This window comes from Talaromyces amestolkiae, assembly GCF_001896365.1.
Source record: "Talaromyces amestolkiae strain CIB chromosome Unknown scaffold11.1, whole genome shotgun sequence".
In the NCBI taxonomy this organism is placed as follows: domain Eukaryota; kingdom Fungi; phylum Ascomycota; class Eurotiomycetes; order Eurotiales; family Trichocomaceae; genus Talaromyces; species Talaromyces amestolkiae.
In genome coordinates this window covers 316459-339367 of record NW_024468047.1, presented here as the reverse complement: position 1 = coordinate 339367, position 22909 = coordinate 316459, and the positions used below count along the sequence as shown (strand labels likewise).

General features: G+C 46.2%; 10 protein-coding genes across 10 annotated transcripts; 5 read left to right on the top strand and 5 right to left on the bottom strand.

Moving 5' to 3' along the window:
• Positions 1–437: 437 nt before the first annotated feature.
• On the top strand, positions 438–3871 carry BHQ10_006081 (uncharacterized protein; the record flags this gene model as incomplete). Its single annotated transcript, XM_040878628.1, has 5 exons — positions 438–911; positions 963–1596; positions 1653–1922; positions 1975–2103; positions 2370–3871. 5 exons carry the CDS (start codon positions 438–440, stop codon positions 3869–3871), a joined length of 3009 nt encoding a protein of 1002 aa, XP_040734585.1.
• Positions 3872–4307: 436 nt separating this feature from the next.
• BHQ10_006080 (uncharacterized protein) lies at positions 4308–5618 on the top strand (the record flags this gene model as incomplete). Its single annotated transcript, XM_040878627.1, has 4 exons — positions 4308–4408; positions 4467–4648; positions 4701–5466; positions 5519–5618. 4 exons carry the CDS (start codon positions 4308–4310, stop codon positions 5616–5618), a joined length of 1149 nt encoding a protein of 382 aa, XP_040734584.1.
• A 106-nt stretch (positions 5619–5724) lies between these two features.
• Positions 5725–6212, bottom strand: BHQ10_006079 (uncharacterized protein; the record flags this gene model as incomplete). The annotated part of the gene is made up of 2 exons (XM_040878625.1): positions 5725–6087; positions 6141–6212. 2 exons carry the CDS (start codon positions 6210–6212, stop codon positions 5725–5727), a joined length of 435 nt encoding a protein of 144 aa, XP_040734583.1.
• A 369-nt stretch (positions 6213–6581) lies between these two features.
• On the top strand, positions 6582–7666 carry BHQ10_006078 (uncharacterized protein; the record flags this gene model as incomplete). Its single annotated transcript, XM_040878624.1, has 2 exons — positions 6582–6758; positions 6812–7666. The coding sequence occupies 2 exons, from the start codon at positions 6582–6584 to the stop codon at positions 7664–7666; spliced, it is 1032 nt and encodes a 343-aa protein (XP_040734582.1).
• A 1477-nt stretch (positions 7667–9143) lies between these two features.
• Positions 9144–12409, top strand: BHQ10_006077 (uncharacterized protein; the record flags this gene model as incomplete). Its single annotated transcript, XM_040878623.1, has 9 exons — positions 9144–9550; positions 9610–9797; positions 9849–10007; positions 10074–10207; positions 10259–10334; positions 10581–10628; positions 10692–11100; positions 11926–12022; positions 12077–12409. The coding sequence occupies 9 exons, from the start codon at positions 9144–9146 to the stop codon at positions 12407–12409; spliced, it is 1851 nt and encodes a 616-aa protein (XP_040734581.1).
• A 345-nt stretch (positions 12410–12754) lies between these two features.
• BHQ10_006076 (uncharacterized protein) lies at positions 12755–13840 on the bottom strand (the record flags this gene model as incomplete). Its single annotated transcript, XM_040878622.1, has 1 exon — positions 12755–13840. One exon carries the CDS (start codon positions 13838–13840, stop codon positions 12755–12757), a length of 1086 nt encoding a protein of 361 aa, XP_040734580.1.
• A 485-nt stretch (positions 13841–14325) lies between these two features.
• BHQ10_006075 (uncharacterized protein) lies at positions 14326–15929 on the bottom strand (the record flags this gene model as incomplete). The annotated part of the gene is made up of 2 exons (XM_040878621.1): positions 14326–14469; positions 14526–15929. The coding sequence occupies 2 exons, from the start codon at positions 15927–15929 to the stop codon at positions 14326–14328; spliced, it is 1548 nt and encodes a 515-aa protein (XP_040734579.1).
• A 429-nt stretch (positions 15930–16358) lies between these two features.
• Positions 16359–18236, top strand: BHQ10_006074 (uncharacterized protein; the record flags this gene model as incomplete). The annotated part of the gene is made up of 6 exons (XM_040878620.1): positions 16359–16433; positions 16488–16762; positions 16825–17374; positions 17431–17518; positions 17584–17782; positions 17837–18236. 6 exons carry the CDS (start codon positions 16359–16361, stop codon positions 18234–18236), a joined length of 1587 nt encoding a protein of 528 aa, XP_040734578.1.
• Positions 18237–18398: 162 nt separating this feature from the next.
• BHQ10_006073 (uncharacterized protein) lies at positions 18399–18926 on the bottom strand (the record flags this gene model as incomplete). Its single annotated transcript, XM_040878619.1, has 1 exon — positions 18399–18926. One exon carries the CDS (start codon positions 18924–18926, stop codon positions 18399–18401), a length of 528 nt encoding a protein of 175 aa, XP_040734577.1.
• Positions 18927–21926: 3000 nt separating this feature from the next.
• BHQ10_006072 (uncharacterized protein) lies at positions 21927–22893 on the bottom strand (the record flags this gene model as incomplete). The annotated part of the gene is made up of 3 exons (XM_040878618.1): positions 21927–22035; positions 22089–22271; positions 22325–22893. 3 exons carry the CDS (start codon positions 22891–22893, stop codon positions 21927–21929), a joined length of 861 nt encoding a protein of 286 aa, XP_040734576.1.
• Between the last annotated feature and the right edge of the window lie 16 nt (positions 22894–22909).

The window sequence follows — 22909 nt, the reverse complement described above, 5'->3', positions numbered from 1 at the left end:
GAAATAATGACGGACTAAACTCGATGTGAATGGTATCTCCGAGCGAGTTGCTTTTTATTCACCTCTGTTTGGGTATGCACAATGCTTATTCAACTTAAGCCAAGTGTATTAAGTGATCCTTCGATAAGGATAATCTGATTTTGGCTTTAATTTTAGTATTGATCGGATTGACCGTTTGACATCCACAAACGGACTTCTCCGTGATGACGAACTAGATTGTATACGATTACGAAGGTTCGTACGAAGTTCGGTAGTATCGTCTAGAAGAGGAAAATGCTGCTCCGTTTGACGAGAGGAAAGCTAATCTGTCGCCCCGCTGTTTATCGTTTGTAATATAAGTATAGATGCCATGCCCGGGGAGATATGAAGTTTGTCGACATTATGTAGACTTTCCTCCGCTATCGTCAGCTTGACTAGATTTCTATCATACACACAACATGGCCGTTGAAAGCACAATGATCGATCCAACTGAGCATCCCATCCTCACTGGATTAGTGCTTCTCGTCCTCTTCCTCGTTATTCGAAATCTCTACCTCTCTTTCCGATCCCATCAACGAGCCAAAGCGCTCGGCTGTCTGCCAGCTGTGCATGGACCATCTGGACCCTTTGGTATCAGCTTCTTCCTGCAAGTCGCGAAGGCAGCCCGCGAAGGAAGCCGAATCCAGCTCCATGATTCTCTCTTCAAGAAATACGGACCTACCTTCAACCAAAAGACCCCAAGCAATGATGTCTTGTTCACTATCGATCCAGAAAACATCAAGGCTATATTGACCTCTCAGTTCAATGACTTTGGACTTGGTCATCGCGCAAAGACTTTCTGGCCGTTGTTGGGTGATGGTATTTTCAATGCCGATGGTCAGTTGTGGTCGCATGCCAGAACTTTGTTGCGCCCTCAGTTCACAAAGGATCAGGTATTTCCCTATCTTCCAATTCTAGTTGGATATCTTGACTAACAGAGATAGGTGGCTGACCTCCAACTCATGGACGAACACATCTCCGACTTTCTGGCAAAAATTCCTAAAGACGGCTCTCTTTTCGACATCCAACCGCTCTTCTTCTCCTTTACAAACGACTCTTCCACCCACTTCCTCTTTGGCGAGTCTCTGGCTCGCTCCAAAAATGCAACTGGTCGCAGCGACGCAGCCGAATTCGGTCGCGCGTTCGACAAGTCCCTGGAATGGATCAGTCGACGGGTCAGCGCACAGAAACTCAGCTTTCTTGTCGACGGCAACAAAGAGTATACATCTGCCTGCAAATACGTGCACGATATTGCTGATCACTATGTCCGCATCGCTTTGGAATCGCGCAAAGAAGCTAAAGTCTCTGATCGATATGTGTTTTTGCAAGCGCTTGCCAATGATACCCAGGACCCTAAAGTTTTGCGAGACAACATTCTGAATCTGTTGATTGCGGGCCGTGATACCACTGCTAGTCTGTTGAGCTCGGTTTTGTTCTATTTGTCGCATGCGCCAGCTGTATGGGAGCGATTGCGTCGCGAAATCATCAATGAGTACGGCGACGCAGCTCATCCAACTGGTGAAATCACTCATGCCAAGATCAAGAACATGCGATACTTGCGATACGTTCTCAATGAGGGTAAGTTTCTCCTGTTACTACCAGGGCGTGATGAATTGCTAATGTAGTGATAATAGCCCTTCGTCTTCTCCCACCAGTCCCCATCAACAGCCGAATGTCATTCAGAGATACCTCCCTCCCCCGCGGTGGTGGCCCAGATGGGAAGGGACCCATCTTCGTCAAAAAGAACACAGTCATTCCCTTCAGTCTGTATTCCATGCAGCGACGAAAGGACATTTGGGGCCCGGATGCCGAGGAATTCAGACCTGAGCGATGGGAAGAAAATGCCTCCTCACGGACTTGGGAGTACATTCCGTTCAATGGTGGACCGCGTATTTGTCTCGGACGTGAGTATCCTTGCCACCCATCAAGCAATTTATCTGAGCTAATGATGAATAGAACAATATGCACTCATCGAGGCGAGCTACACGCTTATTCGATTGGCGCAGAATTTCGATACCCTTGAAAATGATGGCGGAAGTCCGGTGCCTGATGCAAAGATGGATTTGACGCTGACGCATCGCAATGGTGTGCATGTGCGAATCTATAAAAGCAAAGCGTGATATAATTGCACATGTTGTAATTCATAATGCCATTCATGATACTTTGATCGTTTAAGCAGAATGTAAAAATAGACAAAAATTCAATTACGAGATGATCTAAGCTTCGTCCAATCATCAAGCTTTAAATCTGTTAAATACGGTAAATATGCATACAAGAAAATTACGTTTAGCATCCCGAGGTCAATCTTCAACGTTCCCCATTCCATCCGACATTGAACGCCCATCTTCCAGAGTTCGGGCGAGGCGACAAAATGGGCCGCCACGAAGAAATAGTCAAAGAAGTATCCCGCGTAGTCAGCCAATTCCACAAGCTCAACCAGCCTTACCGCATCTTCCACGGCTCAACAAACAGCACTCGACCGCGGCCAGGCAGTACGCAAAACTTTGTCGACATTAGCAAACTCAACAATGTCCTGCGCGTGGATCGCAGCACCAAGACTGCGGCCGTTGAGCCCAATGTGCCCATGGATAGACTTGTCGAGGCCACGCTCAAACATGGCCTTGTGCCGCCGGTAGTCATGGAGTTCCCTGGCATCACCGCCGGTGGAGGCTATGCAGGCACGAGCGGTGAATCGAGTTCGTTTCGGCATGGGTTTTTTGATCGAACTATTAATTCAGTGGAGATGGTTCTTGCGAATGGCGAGGTTGTCAAGACCAGTCGCGACGAAAAGAAGGATCTCTTTCGTGGCGCGGCTGGTGCGGTGGGAAGTCTCGGGATCACGACGCTGATTGAATTGAATCTCGTCGAAGCTAAGAAATTCGTCAAAGTGACTTATGAGCGCAAACCAACCATCAAAGCAGCCATTGAAGCTTTGGAGAAAGATAGCGCGAACCCGGACACGGCGCCGTTTGAGTATATCGATGGCATCCAATTCTCCCCGAATCATGGTGTGGTCATCAAAGGCGAATTGACCGACGATTTACCAGCGGACGTGAAACCACAGACATTCAGCAACCCCTGGGATCCCTGGTTTTACCTCCACGTCGAAGAAATTACAAAACATCAAGAACTCGTCACAGAATACGTCCCGCTAGCCGAGTACCTATTCCGCTACGACCGCGGTGGATTTTGGGTTGGTGCATCAGCATTTAAGTATTTCCGATTTGTGCCCTTCAATAAATTCACACGCTGGTTCCTGGATGACTTTTTGCATACCCGCATGCTCTACAAAGCGTTACATGCCAGCGGCGAATCAAACCGGTATATTGTCCAGGATTTGGCCCTTCCTTACGAAACGGCCGAGGAATTCATTGATTACACTACAAAAACATTTGATATCTGGCCGTTGTGGTACTGCCCACTGAAACAGTCTCCTACGCCGACTATGCATCCACATAACACCGAAACTAAACACACAGGCCGTCTGCTGAATATCGGCCTATGGGGATTTGGACCTGCAGAATCAACCGAGTTTGTTGCTAAGAACCGCGATCTAGAGCACAAACTCAATGACCTGGGAGGCATGAAATGGCTGTACGCGCATACGTACTACCCCGAAGACGAGTTTTGGAAACGGTTTGATCGGAAGTGGTACGAAGGGTTGCGCGAGAAGTATGCTGCGACGGGGCTGCCGAGTGTATGGCATAAAGTCAAGGTTGCGACTGCTAGCAGCAAGAGCAGCAAGGGTCTAGTGTCGTATTGGCCCATTGGCGGATTCTGGGGAATATGGAAAGCCATTACGTCCAAGGAGTATTTCAAGCATAGGAATGCGACGTGGAGGACTAGAAAATAGCCTTTTTCGGGGCTATCTACATAGATAGATGTATCATACATGTATAATAGAATAGACGAAATACTTCACGTATACCAGATCGGTATATATCAGACGGACTCGGCTTAATTCAGCACGAACAAAAAACGGCAACCGGTGAGACCCGGTTTATTTGTGTATTGTAATCGGGTAAATTCATTACGCTTCTTGAAGCAAATTACGTCAGGGACAGTCGTTGTGCAGCGTCCACCGTCCACCTGCCCCGCACTTTTGGTGGGATCCATGTAAACATACATACGTACCATGTTCGGGGGTAATTTTGAGTTCCATAGTACATACTCTGGAGCCCCGCCATGCGAGAAAGGGAGTTGTTGCATTGTGTCTTTCTCTCTCTTTGCTCCTTCTCTTCATTTTCTTGTCTTCGTCTGTTGCAAATTAAAATTGAGGACAAAGCAAAATGGTCGAAAACGTGCTCGACGATATCTCGCACCGGAGATTCAATCCTCTCCGCGGCTCATACATTCTGGTTTCTCCTCACCGAACCAAGAGACCATGGCAGTGCGTCGATCCGTCCGTTTGTGAAAATGGATTCGTACTGACAAATTGACGAAAATAGAGGACAACAAGAATCGCCATCCAAAACAACCCTCCCTGAATATGATCCAGCATGCTACCTCTGCCCTGGAAACACTCGCGCTCAGGGCGACGCCAACCCGCAGTACAAAAACACCTTTGTCTTTGTCAATGACTACAGTGCCGTCAAGGAGGAGCAGGCCGACTACCAGCCCGAGGACAAGGGTACCTTTTGTCTCTCTCTCGCATTGCAAATTAGACACTAACATAGTAACAGGAGCAGAATCGTTCTTCCTCCGCGCCGAACCCGTCGTCGGTAAATGCTACGTTCTCACCTTCTCCGCCGCCCACAACAAAACCCTCGCCGATTTGTCTGCGCCCGAAATCGTCCCCGTGATCGACGCCTGGACAGAAATCTATGCCTCCCACTTATCCCCTAAGAATCCCCTGGCGGCCGTTGCGCCAGCCACACACCTACCCCCCGACGCACCCACTACGAGCTTGACAAAACCCAAATCGCAATACCGGTACATGCAAATCTTTGAGAACAAAGGCGCAGCTATGGGATGCTCAAATCCACATCCGCATGGCCAGGTGTGGACAACCAGCAGTCTCCCCGAAGAACCAGCCATTGAACTCGAGCAACTCCAAAAGTATCGCGSGAGCCACAGCGGTAGCCATTTGTTAGGTGACTACGTTGCCCTCGAGCGCCAAAAACAAGAGCGCATCGTCTTTGAGAACGATGGCTTTGTAGTTGTGTGCCCTTGGTGGGCGACATGGCCGTTTGAGACTATGATCATCTCCAAATCGCACAAGCGCGCGCTCGTCGATTTGGATGCCGCCGAAAAGCTGCAGTTGGCGGAAGCAATTGCGGAGATTACGCGAAGATATGATAATTTGTTCGAGACGCATTTCCCGTATAGTATGGGTATTCATCAAGCGCCGCTGGAGGGGACGGAGGAAGAGGTTGAGGCGTCGTGGTTGCATTTGCATTTCTATCCGCCGTTGTTGAGGAGCGCGACAGTGAGGAAGTTTCTTGTTGGGTATGTTTTTTCCCTTCTGCCTTTGGGTTAATAACAATGCTAATTGTGACAGGTACGAGCTGATGGCTGAGCCTCAGCGCGACATCACCCCCGAACAGGCGACAATCAAGTTGCGCGCTTGTGGTGGAGAGTTGTATAGGAAGAAGCTATAGATCAAACATGCCGTACATCACATGAATAATGAATTCATCTATCGTATTCACACTTCACAAATTTCAGGCCAACACCATGACCTTGATAGAGCTTTTATATCAGCAATCAAGCAAGATAATMCCCCCTCTCCGAGCCCATCCACAACAACGCCCCCGACGCAAACAAGAACGGCCACACAATCCGTCCCCTAAACTCCGCAGACCCATACACAAACCATTCCGACGCAAAATGTGCTAGCGCAATCCCATACGTCCAAATCGCAATGTCGTATGCCACGGAATTGTGGATGTTGTATGCCGCGTAGGCGCGCACCACTGCAGACAGGAATGTCCAGGTACCGAATGTGCGTGCTGCGAGTGGTGTGGAAGGGGATTTATTGTTGGTGGTACGCGAGCCGATGAAAATTTGGGAGTGGTACAGGGGGCTGCGGTAGGACTGAATCGAGTTTGCGGTGGAGATTATGGATGTCTATATCATGTCAGTCAGTCAGTAGTCGGTGTGGGAGAAAGGGGAGGGCGTACGAGTAGTAGCCAGGCTGGGAGCCAGCCCTCGTCGGTGTTGAGACGGAAATGGTCGAGGATCGATGATGCCATCTTTTATCGTGAGTATCGCGAGACTGTCAAGTCAAAGATTCAAATTGAGTAAATGGGTCAATTATTGAGTGAAGCCTTGAAGTCAACAAAATAGAATAGCTGAAAGGGATGGCCAATCACATGCAGGGCTCCCCGATGAGCTCAACAACTTTCTGGGCCTAGTGCTTAGCCGAGGATTTTATCGCCGTCGCTCCTTGCTTCCTCTCCGATCCCGTGTCCGACGGTTTGTTGGGGCTTTTGACTCGTCTATTTCTTATTCTTGGATTGAAGAAATCTGTCTCTTCGAATTGATCGGGCGACGTTTCTTCCCTTAAATTTCTCGCTACCATCTCTATTTCTGGTGGCAACATGACGTTCCAACAACAAGCCATGGAGCAATTCAACGTTTATCTCGACAAACTCGCCAACTTCAAGGCCGCAGATATGTCGCAATCACAAACGGCGTTGGTGTTCGGATTGGGTCTTGTGGGAGGTGTATGGCTTCTTACTCAGGTTTTGACGTTCGTCAGAGTCTTGTTGAGTTTGTTTGTTCTTCCGGGGAAATCTGTACGTCCCAACAACCTACAATCGAGTAGTCCGAATACTGACAACATGAATAGTTACGCTCATTCGGTCCCAAAGGTAGCTGGGCCTTGATCACCGGTGCCTCCGACGGTCTCGGAAAAGAATTCGCCCTTCAGATCGCCCGCGCCGGCTTCAACGTGCTCCTCGTCTCCCGCACCGAATCTAAATTGGTCTCTCTCGCTGACGAGATCAAATCCAAAAACCCAGCTACTCAAACCAAGATTCTGGCAATGGACTTTGCGCAAAACAAGGACTCGGACTATGAACAACTCAAAAGCCTTGTCAACGGTCTCGATATTGCGATCTTGATCAACAATGTCGGCAAGAGCCACAGCATCCCCGTGCCCTTTGACGAAACCGCCGAAGACGAAATGAACGATATTATCACCATCAACTGCCACGGAACTCTGCGCGTCACCAAACTCGTTACGCCAGGCATGATCCAACGCAAGCGCGGTCTCATCCTGACCATGGGTTCATTCGGCGGTTTAGTGCCCACACCTCTCCTAGCCACCTACTCCGGCAGCAAAGCATTCCTGCAATACTGGTCCAGCGCTCTCGGCGCCGAACTCGAACCTTACGGCATTACGGTCTCCCTCATGCAGGCCCATTTGATCACATCCGCCATGTCCAAAATCCGTCGTCCCACGCTCACCGTGCCCACACCCAAGGTATGGGTCAAGTGTGCATTGAGCAAAATCGGACGCAATGGCGGGTCCCCGGATTACGTCTATTCTTCCAGCCCGTATTTCAGCCATGGGTTGATGGCGTGGTTTTTGACTTGTGTGGTGGGTGTTTTCAATAGGAGGGTTATGGGTATCAATCATGATATGCACGTGTCGATTCGGAAGAGGGCGTTGAGGAAGATGGAGAGGTCGAAGACGAAATAGATTCACCAACATTAGGGTTGCAATCACGGTATGGTACGAAGTGCATGGCTTGGTGGTCTTTTTTTGACGCTGTATTCTTACTTCCACGTTCTTACTTTATTTTTAATTGATTCGGGGCATTAGATGTTCTGATAATGAATGAATGGGTTTATCTGTACTCACCTACTTATTGCAGCATATATGTAGTCAATGTGTTTGAAACTAATTGTTCGTCTCTATCATTCTACTTGACTGAACAGCCATAAGTGAGAATCATTTCTTGCCAGCCTCTTTTAAGAAAGCTTTAAACTGAGAGGAACACATCACTACCTAGGTAAAACGGATATAAATACAGAAACCGTGAAGAATCGTTTACCGAAGAGGCATTTCCGTACGCTCACCACACGGCATCGAGTCTTTGATTCAAAAGGATCAGAGCATCCAGCCAGTGGCTTGACCTTCTTCGCACATGTAAACTATGGAACCATCAAGAACGCATCGATTGCATGACAGGACACGATCTCGCTGATGGCGTAGATTAATGCTTCGGGTATTATGTCTTTGAGAATTGGTGCTAGTTTTGAGTCAGGATTGTGTTGTGGCAAAGGAATTTGTTCGGTAATACCTTCAAAGGTTGAAGTTGAAATGTTGGCTAGTTGACAAACGAGAACAAAAAGCAGTATAAATACTAGATAATCTAATTTGGTCATCAATTGCTGACAAGCAGGATCATCTAGTATGTAACTAGGTGGAGGGAGAACTTCCCAAGATAATATCAAGTGTGGATTAAAAGTTGAGAACGGACGATTGATGGACCAAAAAAGGATCACCTGGGCGACGTAGGAAAATTCACAGCGCAGATCATCTCAGCTATTGCGAGGCTGACTTTTTCAATTCAAGGAAACTATAGGTTGTATTTCATTAGGCATCTATGCAGCTTTGAATGCAGCCTACTACGAGCCTTGTACAGCCTCGTCCTTCATAATCTCAACACGACCAAATACTTCAATTGTTGACAAAGGACGGCGTCAATGAATGAGGCGCTCTTTCAACCATTCCGACAGGSCCACACAAGCCATAGTCTAATCACAAAGAATATAAGTTTCGAGTGTTGTAAAATGGTTCAGAGTAGACTCCCTCATATCATAGGTTACAGCAGTAGCCGCCTCAATACAATTCGGTGAATTGCTCACTCTCCAGGCACATTGAAAGAAACACTGCCTATCGTTTCTCATGATCTAGGATTATAGTCTTGGATCCGACATTGTTGATCTATAAGCACTTCGGAGGATAGAGAAGTTCTTCCAGAACTATATACATGTATAACCTGAGCAAGGCTGAGCCAGGCTGGGAAGCATGATTTTGCGAATCAGCCCCGTGCCAGCTATGGCACATGTCTCCTACGAATACCCCTCATCTCCCTCAATCTCTACACCTAGTGAATTTGGTGGAAATACACAATTTCCTAAAAATTTACGAAGAGCTCACAGACTAGACAATGGCGGAGATTGTGGGAATTGTTTCTGCCGGCGTTGGCATTGCTTCTTTTGCTGCACAAGTTTTCGGCAGCATCAAGACCTTGAAAGATGTTTATGAGTATAATCAAAAGAAAGCACCGGAAAATCTCGATAAAATAGTTGACCGTCTTGAATTTTTGAAATTGGTGTTGGAAAAATTGGAGCCATATGAGGGAAACCCAATTGTTGACCGTGCACTACGCAGTTGTCAATCAATATTCAGAAACGTGGAGGAAGCTTTGGATGTGCTTTTGCAGAAGGTGAACAGGAAGTCACCTGGAAAGAAGGCCAACCGGAAGCCAGCCAAATTTCAAGTTTCTGAAAAGATTCGCGAACAGATTGACGAAATACGCTCCGAACTTGTATGGGTGATCATGGCGCTGAATTTGTTCGTATCAATCATTCCACGAAGGCTAGCTTTCTTTGCTCACATTTTTTTATCCTTAGGTCGAGCTCGATCTGCTTGATGCCGCCTTCAACACCCGAAAACGGGGTTCAGAGAGTTATTGACCATAGCAACTCCCTAAGTACTGTGGACAGCCCAGCTGACGATAAAGCTGTCCATCGTGCGAATGCCAATGACGTCTCAGCTCTCTCTTATCCTCGAAGCCCTCCAATCACTCAGCGGACATCATGTACTGTGCATCATTGTCACTGCTCATGCCATCTTACCAACAATAGCCTAGGCCGTTACTGGGGGTTCGAATATACGCCGATGTCGATCATATTTGGCAAGTGTGATAATAAAAGATGCGACATGAAAAATGTTCGCTGGAGTTTTCGATTGGCTTTTAACAAGCTCAGCATTAAATGGGCATTTCTTATTGACTTGGAAGTTATCCTAGGTGCGCAAACATACTCTTTACGACCTGCTCTCAGCCTGCAGCGAGTAGTAAACTATACATCTCCAGGGTTTGAAACCCTTTGGAAATGTAAGAACCTATATATCACACTCTCGGAAGCTCAAGATCAGCTTCGGATGCTGGATAGATCGCCATCGCCCCTTCGACATCACGTCAATCCAGATGGAAACAACTATGTTCGGGTAAATCCTCCTGCGTAGATACTGGTGAAGTTTGGCTAAAATTCTTCTTAGGAGCTTCTCTACCATGGTCCTTGGTCTAATCAGAATGCTCAATTTGCTCTGCTTTCCCTGCTTGTTAAAGAGTTAGGTATGACACTCGAGAATGAGAATAATAAGTATCTACCCCTGTCAAGTATATGTCGATGGATATCAGGACTGAGCATATAAAGATTCCTCACTCGATGCGCCTCATGGATAAGGGATGGTTTTCATCTCGAACTACTTCACTTTATTCTCAAGTTAGGGTTCGACTCGAGTAGAATAGATTCGCCACTATTCCAAGATTGGCCTAAGCCTTGTTCACCTGGTTGGAGACCGGCAGAACATACAACAGATCCGTTCTTCCTTGAATACCTTGCTGCTATTGCAAAAGATGATCCTGGTAAGTGATGCATGTTTTGATTGCACTAATGATCCTAATTCAAGAAATTCCTCATTCTCCTAGGATTTGGAGGATCAACAACCCTGCAAGACGCTGTTTTGTGTGGATCCGAGGCGGCTGTAGACAATTTGCTTTCAAGCGTGGATAATTTGGAGAATCATCGAAACTTCCTAGGCCAAACACCCTTGCATCTTGCAGTTTCCAATCCCCACATTTTCGAAATGATTTTGGATGCTGGACATGATATGGATGTTACAGACCGATGGGGTATTACACCCTTGATGTATGCGGCTGCCATGGGAGTCAGTGACGTTGTGCAATTGCTCATCTCTAAAGGTGCAAACATCACGACTCGCGCTACAGCTTACGAGATGGACTTTATGTACTATGCGTCTGTACGTGATCAATGGGATATAATCTTTGAGTCACTCAGCGCTATTCAATTATACCGCGGTGAAGAAGTCTTCCAACCGTACGTTTGTAATGCCTTTTGGCATTTAGTTACTAACGGCAGGCGAGTTGGTGACTCAAGACTGAGATATTTCGAGAGGCTTGCTGAGAGTTGTACCGATGTGAACTTTACATTCGGAGATCGATTTCAAGGTAGAGAAGAAAATAATTTATTGCACTATGTTAGGTGCGAGAAAGAGTTCCAAGCACTTGTCCGCCAAGGTTTTCATGGTTTCAACCAACCCAACAATAGAGGAGAACTCCCATTATACTCTATTGTACGCGGATTAAATATTGCTTTAATTCAGTGCTGTCTGGATCACGAGACTGATGTCAATCATACCGACTACAGCGGCCGCACCATTATCTTTAGGCTTTTTGAGAACCTGATCGGCCTAAATTCTACTACCTGGGATACAATTGACTCGATCAAACTCTGTCTTGATCGAGGCCTCGATATTTCTCACGGAGACAGTTGCAAATGTGCCTGTTCCAGCAAAGGCTGTGATACGTCGTCAGCATTTGATCTGAATTTCCAACATGGACTTTTCCGATTGAGACCGGGTTTCATATGGACCTTCGAATGGTTATCGATCATTGAAGAATCCCATGGTTACGAGGCATCTAAAACCATGATTTTATCCTTGCTTCGCAGAACACGGTTTGATCTGCTTGGCATAACACATGCCTGTTGCAACGGAGGCCAAGGCTTGAGAGGAGGGGGAAAATTTCATTTTGGATCTAGTGTAGGAGATGTTCACGAGGTGTCGGATGAGGATCAAAAACTTATCGTATTGCTGGAGGAGGAAATGCAAGAATATAACTCAAAACATTTAGACACACTCAGATACGAGTGGATGATTCTTCTGAGGCAAAAATACAACAAAAAAGTTGCAGAAGACCAGGATCAGAGGAAAAGAGAGGAATACTACATGTACGTGAATGTGAGTGAAATTTAAATAATCTCACCTTATTCCCTGTTTTAGCTAACAATATAGTCCTACTTTATCGTTGATCACCAAAAAGCAACCTACGAGCAGGTACTTGTCCCCGAATCGGTCCAGTATCAGCCGCACCTTGAAATGTCCGAATATGCATTCTGGCTTCAACAGGAATATTTGCGGAACCTCAATGCGGAGAATGGAAGTCTCAGGGAAGAATGGTATGAGAGACGAACTAGATGGTTTGCCAAACTACTCCATGTGATGGGAGTTTCGAAGCAGAAAGTGATACAAGCGATGGAAGTGGTGCGCCTCAAAAGGACCAGGTCGGAAAAGATCGATGTAAAGGCCATCATTGACCAGTTTACAACTTCTATGGAGGCAAGCTAGTGGAGATTTTCTTACCTTAAAGGTGTTGATCAATTTAATTTGGCTGAAATCAATGGAGAAGTCGAGATCGTGCCAGTCACTGACTTAGGATACGTAATATCATAGATAAGCGAAGTTGGGAATTGAAGCTAAAGGTCTCAGAAGTAAACATCTAATACTATGAAGCAGAAATACTACTGGTACCAGAGTATGCGAGAATTTTTTACCTTGTGTTCATATCTGTCGTCCTAAAATGATCTGACCGGATCCAGAAATGGAGGTAATTAGGCTCTTACTACTTGACAGAGAATTCAACAAATAATCGATTGGACACCCATGACATCGAGACGACAAGCATGCATGATATCAAAATATGGCTATACAATTCGGAGGACTGCTCACTCCTCCAGGCATGTTGAAAGGAGCACTAGACACGAAGAACTCCCATCTATTCTCCGCTTCGCATATGCGAGCTAGATCCTCCAAATCAAATAGCTCGCCGATGGGAATTCCCCAACCAGCCAGCAGCACTTCATGCATAAAAACACCTTTTACTTCTCCAGTTACACGGGAATAGGTCTCTTTGGGAGGGTAGACTTCGAATGATATCGCGTCACTAGCAACAGCTGCAAACCCCGTATCCCAGATCCAACGCAACATCTCCTCTGTACCCTCAACGCCGGCATGCTGAGGACTGCGCGTTTTGCCGTACGCAGTCTTGTCCTCGCTTGTCATTTGCGTATCCCATTCCCGCGTAACTCCTATCCGTACGAAGAGTATATCTCCGAATTTGAATTCGGTATGTTGTTCCCTCGCTACATCTTTCAATACATCCAGGGAGATTGAATGATCAGAGAATGTGGAATAAGTGATGCCATGTCTCTCTGCATATGTCACATAATCGAGCAGCACGCCGCGTCCGCATATACCTTCCTTCGCCCAGTGTTGAAGCCCTATGCGCGTATTATTTCGATCTGTAATCTCGGCCGCTGATACACCACCATAAAACAATCTCGGCGAGGAGGATGACGGTTCGCCAGCTTCGGTCGTCGCTGAAGAAGAAGGAGCAGCAAAATGCCTTAGTCCGTCCCACTGACTAGACTGTTGCGGATTAATTATATACAAATCATCAAACGCGATCCCACCCATGATAGGCAGAACATGATGTTGTGTCGGCTGACGATTGAAGTTTGCGATCTCGAGTTTTGTCAGATCCCAGCCAAGAGAGATTCGTGTGCCGGTGCGAATACAGGATGCTGCAGCGTTGCGGACGATGTCTGGTGTTAGGATTATGAGTCGGCCTAGACCTTCGGCGTGCGAGTTTGGGGGACCGTTCCAGACTCGTCGTGGGTTTGGGAGTTGATCGTAGGGGGTTTTGTGGATTTTGAGGATTGAGGATAGCTCCGTGATCTCGAGAGTCGAGGGTGGAAGAATGGGAGGGTCTTCGGACATCGAAAGTTTGTGTATAGTAGCTTGATATGAAGATTTTGAGATTGGTGAACTGTTCGATGGTTTGATATATGCTTCTCGGATCTCAGGCGCGATAATTAACATAATACCTAACAACGAAAGAGGGAAACAAGAAAGGAAGAAAGGAAGAAAGGAAGAAAGGAAGAAAGTAAAAAAAGTTAGCTGAATTCAAAAAAAGGAAAAAACACGCGCCAGGTCACGTAACCTCTACGAATTGTATCACTTTTACCCCGAATCATGTTACGGAGCTTGCCACCAGTGGGGAACTCTGGGGTCCCCGCACTTGGTTTGGGGAAACTTGGGCTGCTCGGATCTATATTATATTGCGCTACATACGGCGAGTCAAGATTTATACTCTACTTGTGCACATATGACTGGAGATATGCCGAAATCTTGCTATCTGAAGTGTCACCTACTGGATCAAGCTGTTATAAGACTAATAAGAAGAATAGCCAGACAAGATGCAATTAGAAATGATCTTTGATCATCATTGTGCAAGTCTTGCTGATGAGATACTCATCAATCGCAACATCTTTACCACTCTCCTTCCCCCATCCACTATCCTTCATTCCACCGAACGGTGCTTCGGCAGCAGAGCTGTTTCCTACGTTCTATGTAACCTTCAGTATCTAGAAATTTAAGTTTAGAAATGAGATTTATGACATACCACTCCAATCATCCCAGCTTCCAGATTCTCCATCATCCGCCATATTCGATGGGTATTCTCCGTGAAGACATAACTTGCAAGACCGAACGGTGTGGCATTTGCCCGATTTGTAATCTCTTGCTCCGTGTCAAACGAATATATTCCAAGAACTGGACCAAAGACCTCTTCATGAGTCATTATCATGTCGTCCGTCATGTCGACGAGAATGGTAGGCTTCATGTAGAATCCTTTGGTCAGGTCGTTCGCCTCGCCTTTCTGAAGTCTGGTACCCGTCCCAAGAACAATTTTAGCACCTTTTCCGACTGCATCTGAAACGAGACCTTCCAGGCGACCAAGACTGCGTTCCACAGTGACGGGTCCCATTGTAGTATCGGGATCTAGCCCATGACCAACTACCAGTGTCTTCGTTCGTGACAAAATCCGTTCTACAAAGTCGTCATAAATAGCACGCTCGACATAAACACGATTTGCAGTAATGCATGCTTGTCCAGCATGCCTCCATTTGAGCGCAAACAGTTGATCGATAGCAACATCCAAATCTGCATCAGCGAAACAGATCAAGGGGCAATTACCACCAAGCTCGCACGTCGACTTTTTCAGATTATCGGCACATAGGCGAGCAATAATCTTACCAACACGAGTACTGCCGGTGAACGTCACTTTCTTCACTAACGGATGAACACACAAAGCCTGTGCGACTGCAGGAGTATTCTCAAGACTAGTTGTTAAAACGTTAAATGCGCCCTTGGGAAAGCCAGCCCTAGTAGCGAGATCGGCAAGACACAAAGCTGTCATCGGTGTCTCTGGAGATGGCTTCACCACAATCGTGCATCCTGCAGCCAAAGCCGCACTGACTTTGCGTAGCACGAGTGCGATTGGGAAATTCCATGGCACCAATGCTACAGCAACACCTATAGGCTGTTTGATGGTAACTGTTCGTCGATTATCCGCGGCAGCTACCAACGTCGACCCCCGAATCCTATCTGCCTCCCCGGCAAACCACCATGTAAAGCTAGCGCCATAATCTATCTCCCCATATGCCTCGCTAAGAGGTTTACCAGTTTCGTAAACTAGGATCTTGGCCAAATCGTCCTTTGCGGAGAGAATGAGTTGATACCATGCAGAGAGAAGTTGAGCACGTTTTCTGGGATTCGTGCGGGAGTAGAGTTGAAAAGCTGCATGTGCTGTTTGTACTGCGTTGTCGACATCCTCCGGAATGCAGTTGGGGCATGTAGCCCAATGGGTGCCTGAACCGGGGTCGTCGATTGCGAAGGAATTATTTGAGAGTGAAGAGCACCATTGACCGTCGACGTAGCATTTATTGTGAAGTAGTGTTTTATCGGATAATTCAAACGGCACTCGCACTTCATGAGCCCCGCTATTGGTCTCTGGATCATGAGACATTTTCAGATTCGCAGATGTGAGTTCGCTGATTATGAATGAGATACCTGATACTTTACTAAATAAAGTACTGGAAAATGCAAATGAGCTAAACCTTGAAGATACCTTAGGATTCTCATAAATTATGACACCAGCTGATTTTCGAAATGATCACAAGCTAAATCATAGTTGAAATGTCTCCCCGGAATGTAAATCGCTTATGCTGTGGCACCCTCCGGCTGTTGTACCTTCAGAGGAGTGGCACGGTCCGCGCAGATGCCGAAGAATGGACAATGGGAGCAGATCATTAGATGATCTTTTCGGATTGAAGAAGTTAATACATGGGGGGATATAACAGATACTTTTGCACACTTTACCGGGGCAAAGTGCTGATATTTCTTCCTTCAAGATTTGCACCACTATTTGACTCGACACCTAATACTCAAAACAGCCATGACTGGAAAAGAAAAACACGGCACGACCGTGTACAACAAATTGGTCACTGTAGCCGTGGCCTTAGGGTCTCTGGTGTGCTCTATTCTTCCTCGACCTTACCAATTCGATACTAATCGTGAATGATAGACATACGGTTATTCCTCCTCGATAATAGGGAGCACCATTGGCCAGCCGGGATGGTACTCATTCTTTAACCTACCTGAGGCCGGTGAGCCAGGTTACACAACTACCACAACCGAGGCTATCGCGACGGCGAATGGCCTGTACAGTGCGGGCGGTGCTGTCGGTAGTCTTTTTATCGCATGGTCAGCTACTTCACTTGGTCGGAAGAAGAATATCCAATTGGGAGCACTACTTGCCCTCATTGGAGGTGCACTACAAGGCGGAGCAGCGAACCTTAGGTGAGTTGCACCTAATTCAGATCTAAGTGAGAATGATAATGTACTGACAATGATATCAACAGCATGTTTCACGCCGGCCGTTTCATTGCTGGCCTTGGAATCGGTATCCTAGTCACAGTTTGTCCAATGTATCTATCCGAGCTGGCACCTCCTAGCAATCGAGGTTGGCTCGTCGGCCACCACGCAATATTCTTAGTCTTTGGCTACGTTCTGGCTTCCTGGTTAGGTTTCGCCTGCTATTTTGCAACCGACAAAAATCCTTCATTTGCATGGAGATTCCCTCTCAGCATGCAATGCTTTGGACCATTGATCTTATTGCTCACGTCAGTTTTTATTCCGCGGTCTCCACGGTGGCTACTGCAAAAGGGAAAGATTGAAGAAGCTTGGGGTGTGCTAGTAAGACTGCGAAAGACGCCTTCTGATGTCGATGATCTGGCGGCGAGGGAAGAATTGTATCAGACGAGAAAACAACTGGCCTTGGATCAATCGAAACTTCAAAGTCTTGGGTATGGGCCGTGGATGGCAGTCCTTAAGAAGAAAAGCTATCGCAAGCGGATTATCATTGGATTTTTGACTCAATGGGGAGCCGAATTTGCTGGTCCACTAGTTATCGTGCGTTTCTCAATCACAGCCTCCCTCTTTGGATCAAAAGCTGATAGTATAAGCAGAATAACTACTCTGTCATACTTTACACGAACTTGGGACAGACTGGCTACATGCCTCTCCTTCTTTCAGCCTTGTGGCTCACTACTGCAGGTTGGTTCTCAATACAAACGTGATTCCAGAACTTACAATTCATTTTCACCTAACAACTATTTTAGGGTTTATTTACAATCCGCTAGGTGCCTGGCTTCATGACCGCGTCAACTCTCGCCGCTGGATGTTCATTGTAGGTTTGATAGGATGCTTAGTGACAACCTCCGGTCTGGCTGGATGCGTCGCTCGCTACGCTGGTACGACGAATAAAGCCGGGAATGCGGCGGGKGTCTTCTTCATTTTCCTCTATCTTGCTTTTCAAGGGTTAGTACTTTCCTCCCAGCTGATTATGTTGGGACTAATTAATTTTTGCCTTAGAACATGCTGCGACACAACAATGTACCTCTACGTCTCCGAAATCTTCCCTACCGAAATCAGACCCATCGGAATGGGCTTTTCTCTCTTTGGGCAATTCGCTGCCACACTCATTCTCTTGCAGACAGCTCCCATCGGGATCCAAAACGCCGGCTGGAAGTATTATCTAGTCATAATCTGCTGGTGTATCTTCTTCATACCACTAGTTTACTTCTTCTGGCCTGAAACTGCGCAACTTTCCTTGGAAGAGATCAGTGCCAAATTTGGTGATGATGTTGCTGTCCACTTTAATGATATACCGGAAGATCAACGCAGAGGTTTGGATGAGTTTCTGAAAGGGCAGGATATCCTGCATATGGAAGATGATGGTGAAATGGGCAAGGCTAGCGTTAGTCAAGTTTAAAACGCCGCGTGAACAGCCCAAGCTTCTTGATTTTATTTGAAAGAAAATGTTTGTTATGGGTGAACACAATTTACTCAATTAGAAATTATCCTAGTTAATCGAACAAGTATCATTGTACATCCAGTCAAATAAAGTAAGATTTTGCAAAGCATCGACAGAAAATCATCTGGCAGCCTCAAAAATCTGAAGCATTCGAATAAATTTACGAGACAACCCCCAGTACTGTATTCGTTGCAGCAGGTCTTGCGTTCCAATGCTGACATGAATGGCGAATGTCTTACTAGAGATATCATCAATGCCAGTAATATAAGCTGGACCACCATGGGAAATCCAATCGCTAATGAGTGGACTCCGAGATCCTCTGGTAGCATTCTCAATATCATCTAACTTGACGAATGGGAAATCATCCCTTTCAAGACCATAATAGCCAGGATCGCCGCTGTACTTCGCAAAGGCCATCAAGAAGATCGAGCCCATAAAGACACGCAGAATCTCGCAAGGGGCGGATACCAAATATTGGTTGGCAACGGCCAAGATTTGAGCTGCGTGCCACACCAATTTTCGAGTTCGCGATGGATCGCTTGTGAACTTTGCCGTTAGTTTATGTTTTGCGGCCTCAATTAGCTGGATACTCGTATGGTCCTGTTGAGCAGCGGCGACGTTTCGGACGATATAGACTACGAGCTCCATTACATCGTCTGAGCTATAAAGATTGCAGTAATGAACAATCAAGCGCGAGATACTATACGAAGGTCATTAGTAAAGAATTGAAGGATTAAAGAAAGAAAGTGGCGGGKCTTACTTGTGATCAATCAACTCTTTGCTCGAAATTGGATTCCCAATGGAACGGCCAAGGTTTTCAAAACCCTCGAGTAGAGCTAGTTTAGCTTGTCGCTGAACAGACAGCAAGGACGGGAGACGCAACGCCTTGCTGAGGTATGGAACTTCGAGCTGCTTCATATCCCATAGGAGCCGCCCAATGATTTGACTGCATAGCCGTTTCCCCCATGATGACAATTCATTCGGCACAGATCTCCCGGCCATAACTCTTTCTAGAACAGCTGTCACGGATACGCTAGAACCCGAATGTAGTGAAAGCGTTCTCCACGCCTGGGCAGATGGAGCTTCCCACAATGCCTCAGCACAGGGGAATCTATATGGCAATTCTCCAAGGTCAACGGCACCACGCCGACCTGTCAGTGTGGCAAGGCTGCAGTCATACTCAAAAGAAGCCCAAGTCACTCGCTTTTCTCTTTCGCGATCTATCCACTGTATCCACTCTGCCTGCACGTCATCCATGTTGGTGGATATGGAGGGCTGCAGATCTGCTTTCTCGGCCTCGATAGAGAGGCGAGAAGTTAAAAGCCCCATACCTCTCAAGCCACCTATTAGGGAGCCGCGTGAACGATCTGCATCTTGATATAATTGATGGTTCCCAGAACCCAGGGAATAGATCTGATGAAGACAGGATGCGCTGAGATAGGACAAGTCAGAGTAATTGTTGCTATCCGAGCAGGCCTTCAGAGTGTCAGTTGATATATAACTCATGGGAATAAGGAAGCTAAAGAACTTACCAGCCAAAAGATCATTCGCGTGCATATCTCACTGAAAGCTTTCGATTCTGCAAAAGAGTCTTGATCATCCCGCAACATAGCCCCAATGCAAGCCATACTGGCAAGCAACACAGTCGGACATTTGAATAAGTTCCACGTTGGGATGTGAAGGATAGGCAGAATTGGATGGAATTCAGCAAGGAATCTGTCAATCGCTTCTTTTAATAAATGAAAAGCAGTAAGCCTGGTGGCATCGTATGGCGAGTTCTCTAATTTTGGTATATAAGGAACAGATAGAAGCTGGACAAGTTCTTCTAGAGCACCCACATTCTGTCCAAAATCCGAGGCGACACTTCCATGCAGTATGTCACGGAGAGGTGGTAGTTGACACCGTGGCGGGAAACGTTCGCGGTTCTGATCGAATGGCCATTGTTGCGAAGCAGGTAGAGCCTGACTATTGGCATGTGTTGTGAAGTTTCTACTGCTATCAATTGGTAGTGCGCCCGGGTCATGAATCTCGATACTTCCATATCCATGACTGTTGCCGATATTAGAATCTGTCAAAGGTATGATTGAATAGGTAGTATTTGTCAAAACAGATGAGGCCTGTTGTATTATTGGTTCTTGAAGTTGAAAGTCTAACCAGTCCAAGCCTCCCGACCCTAGATTCATCGTCGTAGGCAGATCATGGGACATTGAACAAAGAATTGACTCCTCATTATTCGATTGAGTTTGAGTGGTAAGGTTGGTATAGGGACCGAAACTATTGTCTTCTGTTTGCAACAGATTCCTTCTCTCGGAAGGTCTACCATAACGCGGAATTTCAAGATCATCAAAAGCTGAGTGTCTTTCCTCTTCAGGTGTAAGAGGAAGATCGTAGCGTGAATTATTGGATTGAAATGGTATTGTCTGATGTATGGTGTCTTGCAAAATATCATTATCTTGCTCAGGCGTCGATTCCGGTGGGTGGGGGGACGTAGAAGGCACCTCGTCGTCATGATATGCACAATGTGATTGTGAATTGATACAAGATTGGCATGGCTGTGTCCGGTTACACTTCAACTTCCTTCGAATACACTGTGAACATGACTTCCGCGCACTTTTCTTGGGAGGAGTTTCGACTTGATGTACAGCCCGCAGGTGTCGCAATAAAACATCATTCCTTGCAAATCCTTTTTCACAATGAGGACAGCATACGCAAATCCGCTGATAACGTGGATTATGAGATGCTACATGGCGATCAAGATGGCTTGGGCGACTGAATGAAAGATCGCAATTGCCGCATTGATATCGTTTTTTAGCTGCTCGATTTGCGTTAGGCCAAGCTTCGAAGCAAAAGTTTAGAAAATATCCATTTACCTTTGTTTGTAATATTGCATCGTCTGATTGAGACAAGGGGGACTTCATTGTGTTGTACATGTTGATAATGCTGATATTCCAAGCCGAAAGCATTCTCTATGCTGATCATTGAAATCTCTGAGCAGGAAATCATGCGGGGCCCCATGGGGAAAACTTAGTTCGCATTCAGTAAGCCTTGAATTAAGGTTTTGAGAGTCAAATTTTAGCTCGAATAAGATGTTACAACCGAGCTAGGATATTAGCGTTAAGAAAAAGTGTTTTTCTTGTTCGAATGGATTCCACATGATACAAATCCGATTCTCCAAAAATCCCGAAGTGAATTACTTCAGACTCGTTCACATCAGTATGCATGATGTAGATTGCCTTCCCAGGTTGGGCAATCCGGCATCAGGATCAACATCATTGGGGGGTGGTACACTCCGAAAGTCAAACCCCGCACGGTTGGAATACGATGTAGCAAATAGGATTGTGGTAGAAGCGGAGGCAACAAGTATGGGGGAAACCAATGGCGACGAAGAGCTCTATCATCAAGTTGAGATGAAATCTCTCCGGATAAGGTACGAGAAGAAGTAAGTAATTTCGTGTAATCGTAAAAAGGATTGCACTTACGGCTTTACTTTAAGACAAAGTATTATTTTTATGCTATGTAGTCTTCAATTCCATCAGAAAACTTTTTTAAGAGATCAGAAAATAAGAATTTGTTCCATTATGCTAATGCGGTAAATATCCCAAGGCAGATATAGTATCTGAACCAAGATTATAATTGTATATCAATGTACTAGGTACTTCCCAGCATGAGGAACGCAACATGCACCCGTAATATCAGCACATTCCCGGCATATCCCGAAATTGTGGTGGTCGGCTTATATACAACGTCCGCCATCGACCTATAAGAATATTAGCAATCCAAAGTACGCCACTGCATTCTTGAAATCCAAACATGCAGGGTGGATGTAGACGTACTTCCAGATCAACTCCCGTAATGAATGCCGCCTCATCGCTGGCGAGGTAACAGCATGCATTGGCTACATCCGCTGGTGTTGAAGGGCGACGGAGTGGAATGGTATCCACAAATGCTGCTCTATTTTCCTCTGTGTCTGGCTTTCCAAGGAATAGATGAGTCCTACTTATACATAAGTAATTGGATCAATATTTCACGATAAGTGGATGACTCACATTCCTGTACTTCCAACTACCGGACAGACGGTATTGAATCGTATCTGCTTGGGGCCGAACTCCGCAGCCATTGACTTGGAAGCAATGCTTACTGCGCCTTTGGATGCATTGTACCATGTCAGTCCTGGACGAGGCCTGATTGCCGCTGTTGAGCTGATTTGAACAAAGACTCCCGGGCGGTTGTTGTTGAGGAAATATGGCACAATGACGTCTGTCGACAGATATATCGACTTAACATTGACATTCATGACGAGGTCAAAATCTGCATCTGTCACTGAAGTGGTCGGTTTGTTGGAGTAAGTAGCTCCGGCATTGTTGACCACAATATCCAAGCCCCCGAAAATATCTGTGACTTTGTGTAATATCTCTTCCCATTGCTTCCGTTGCGTGACATCTGCGACGATGAATTCGCATCCAAGTTCTTTGGCGACTTTCAGGCCCGATTCTTCAGACAAGTCGGCAACGAGGACTTTGGCACCTTCTTGTACGAATTTTGTAGCTATGCCTTTGCCGAAGCCCGAGGCAGCACCGGTGACAATAGCAACTTTCCCTTCAAGTCTTGGAGCCATTTCTTTTACTGTAGTT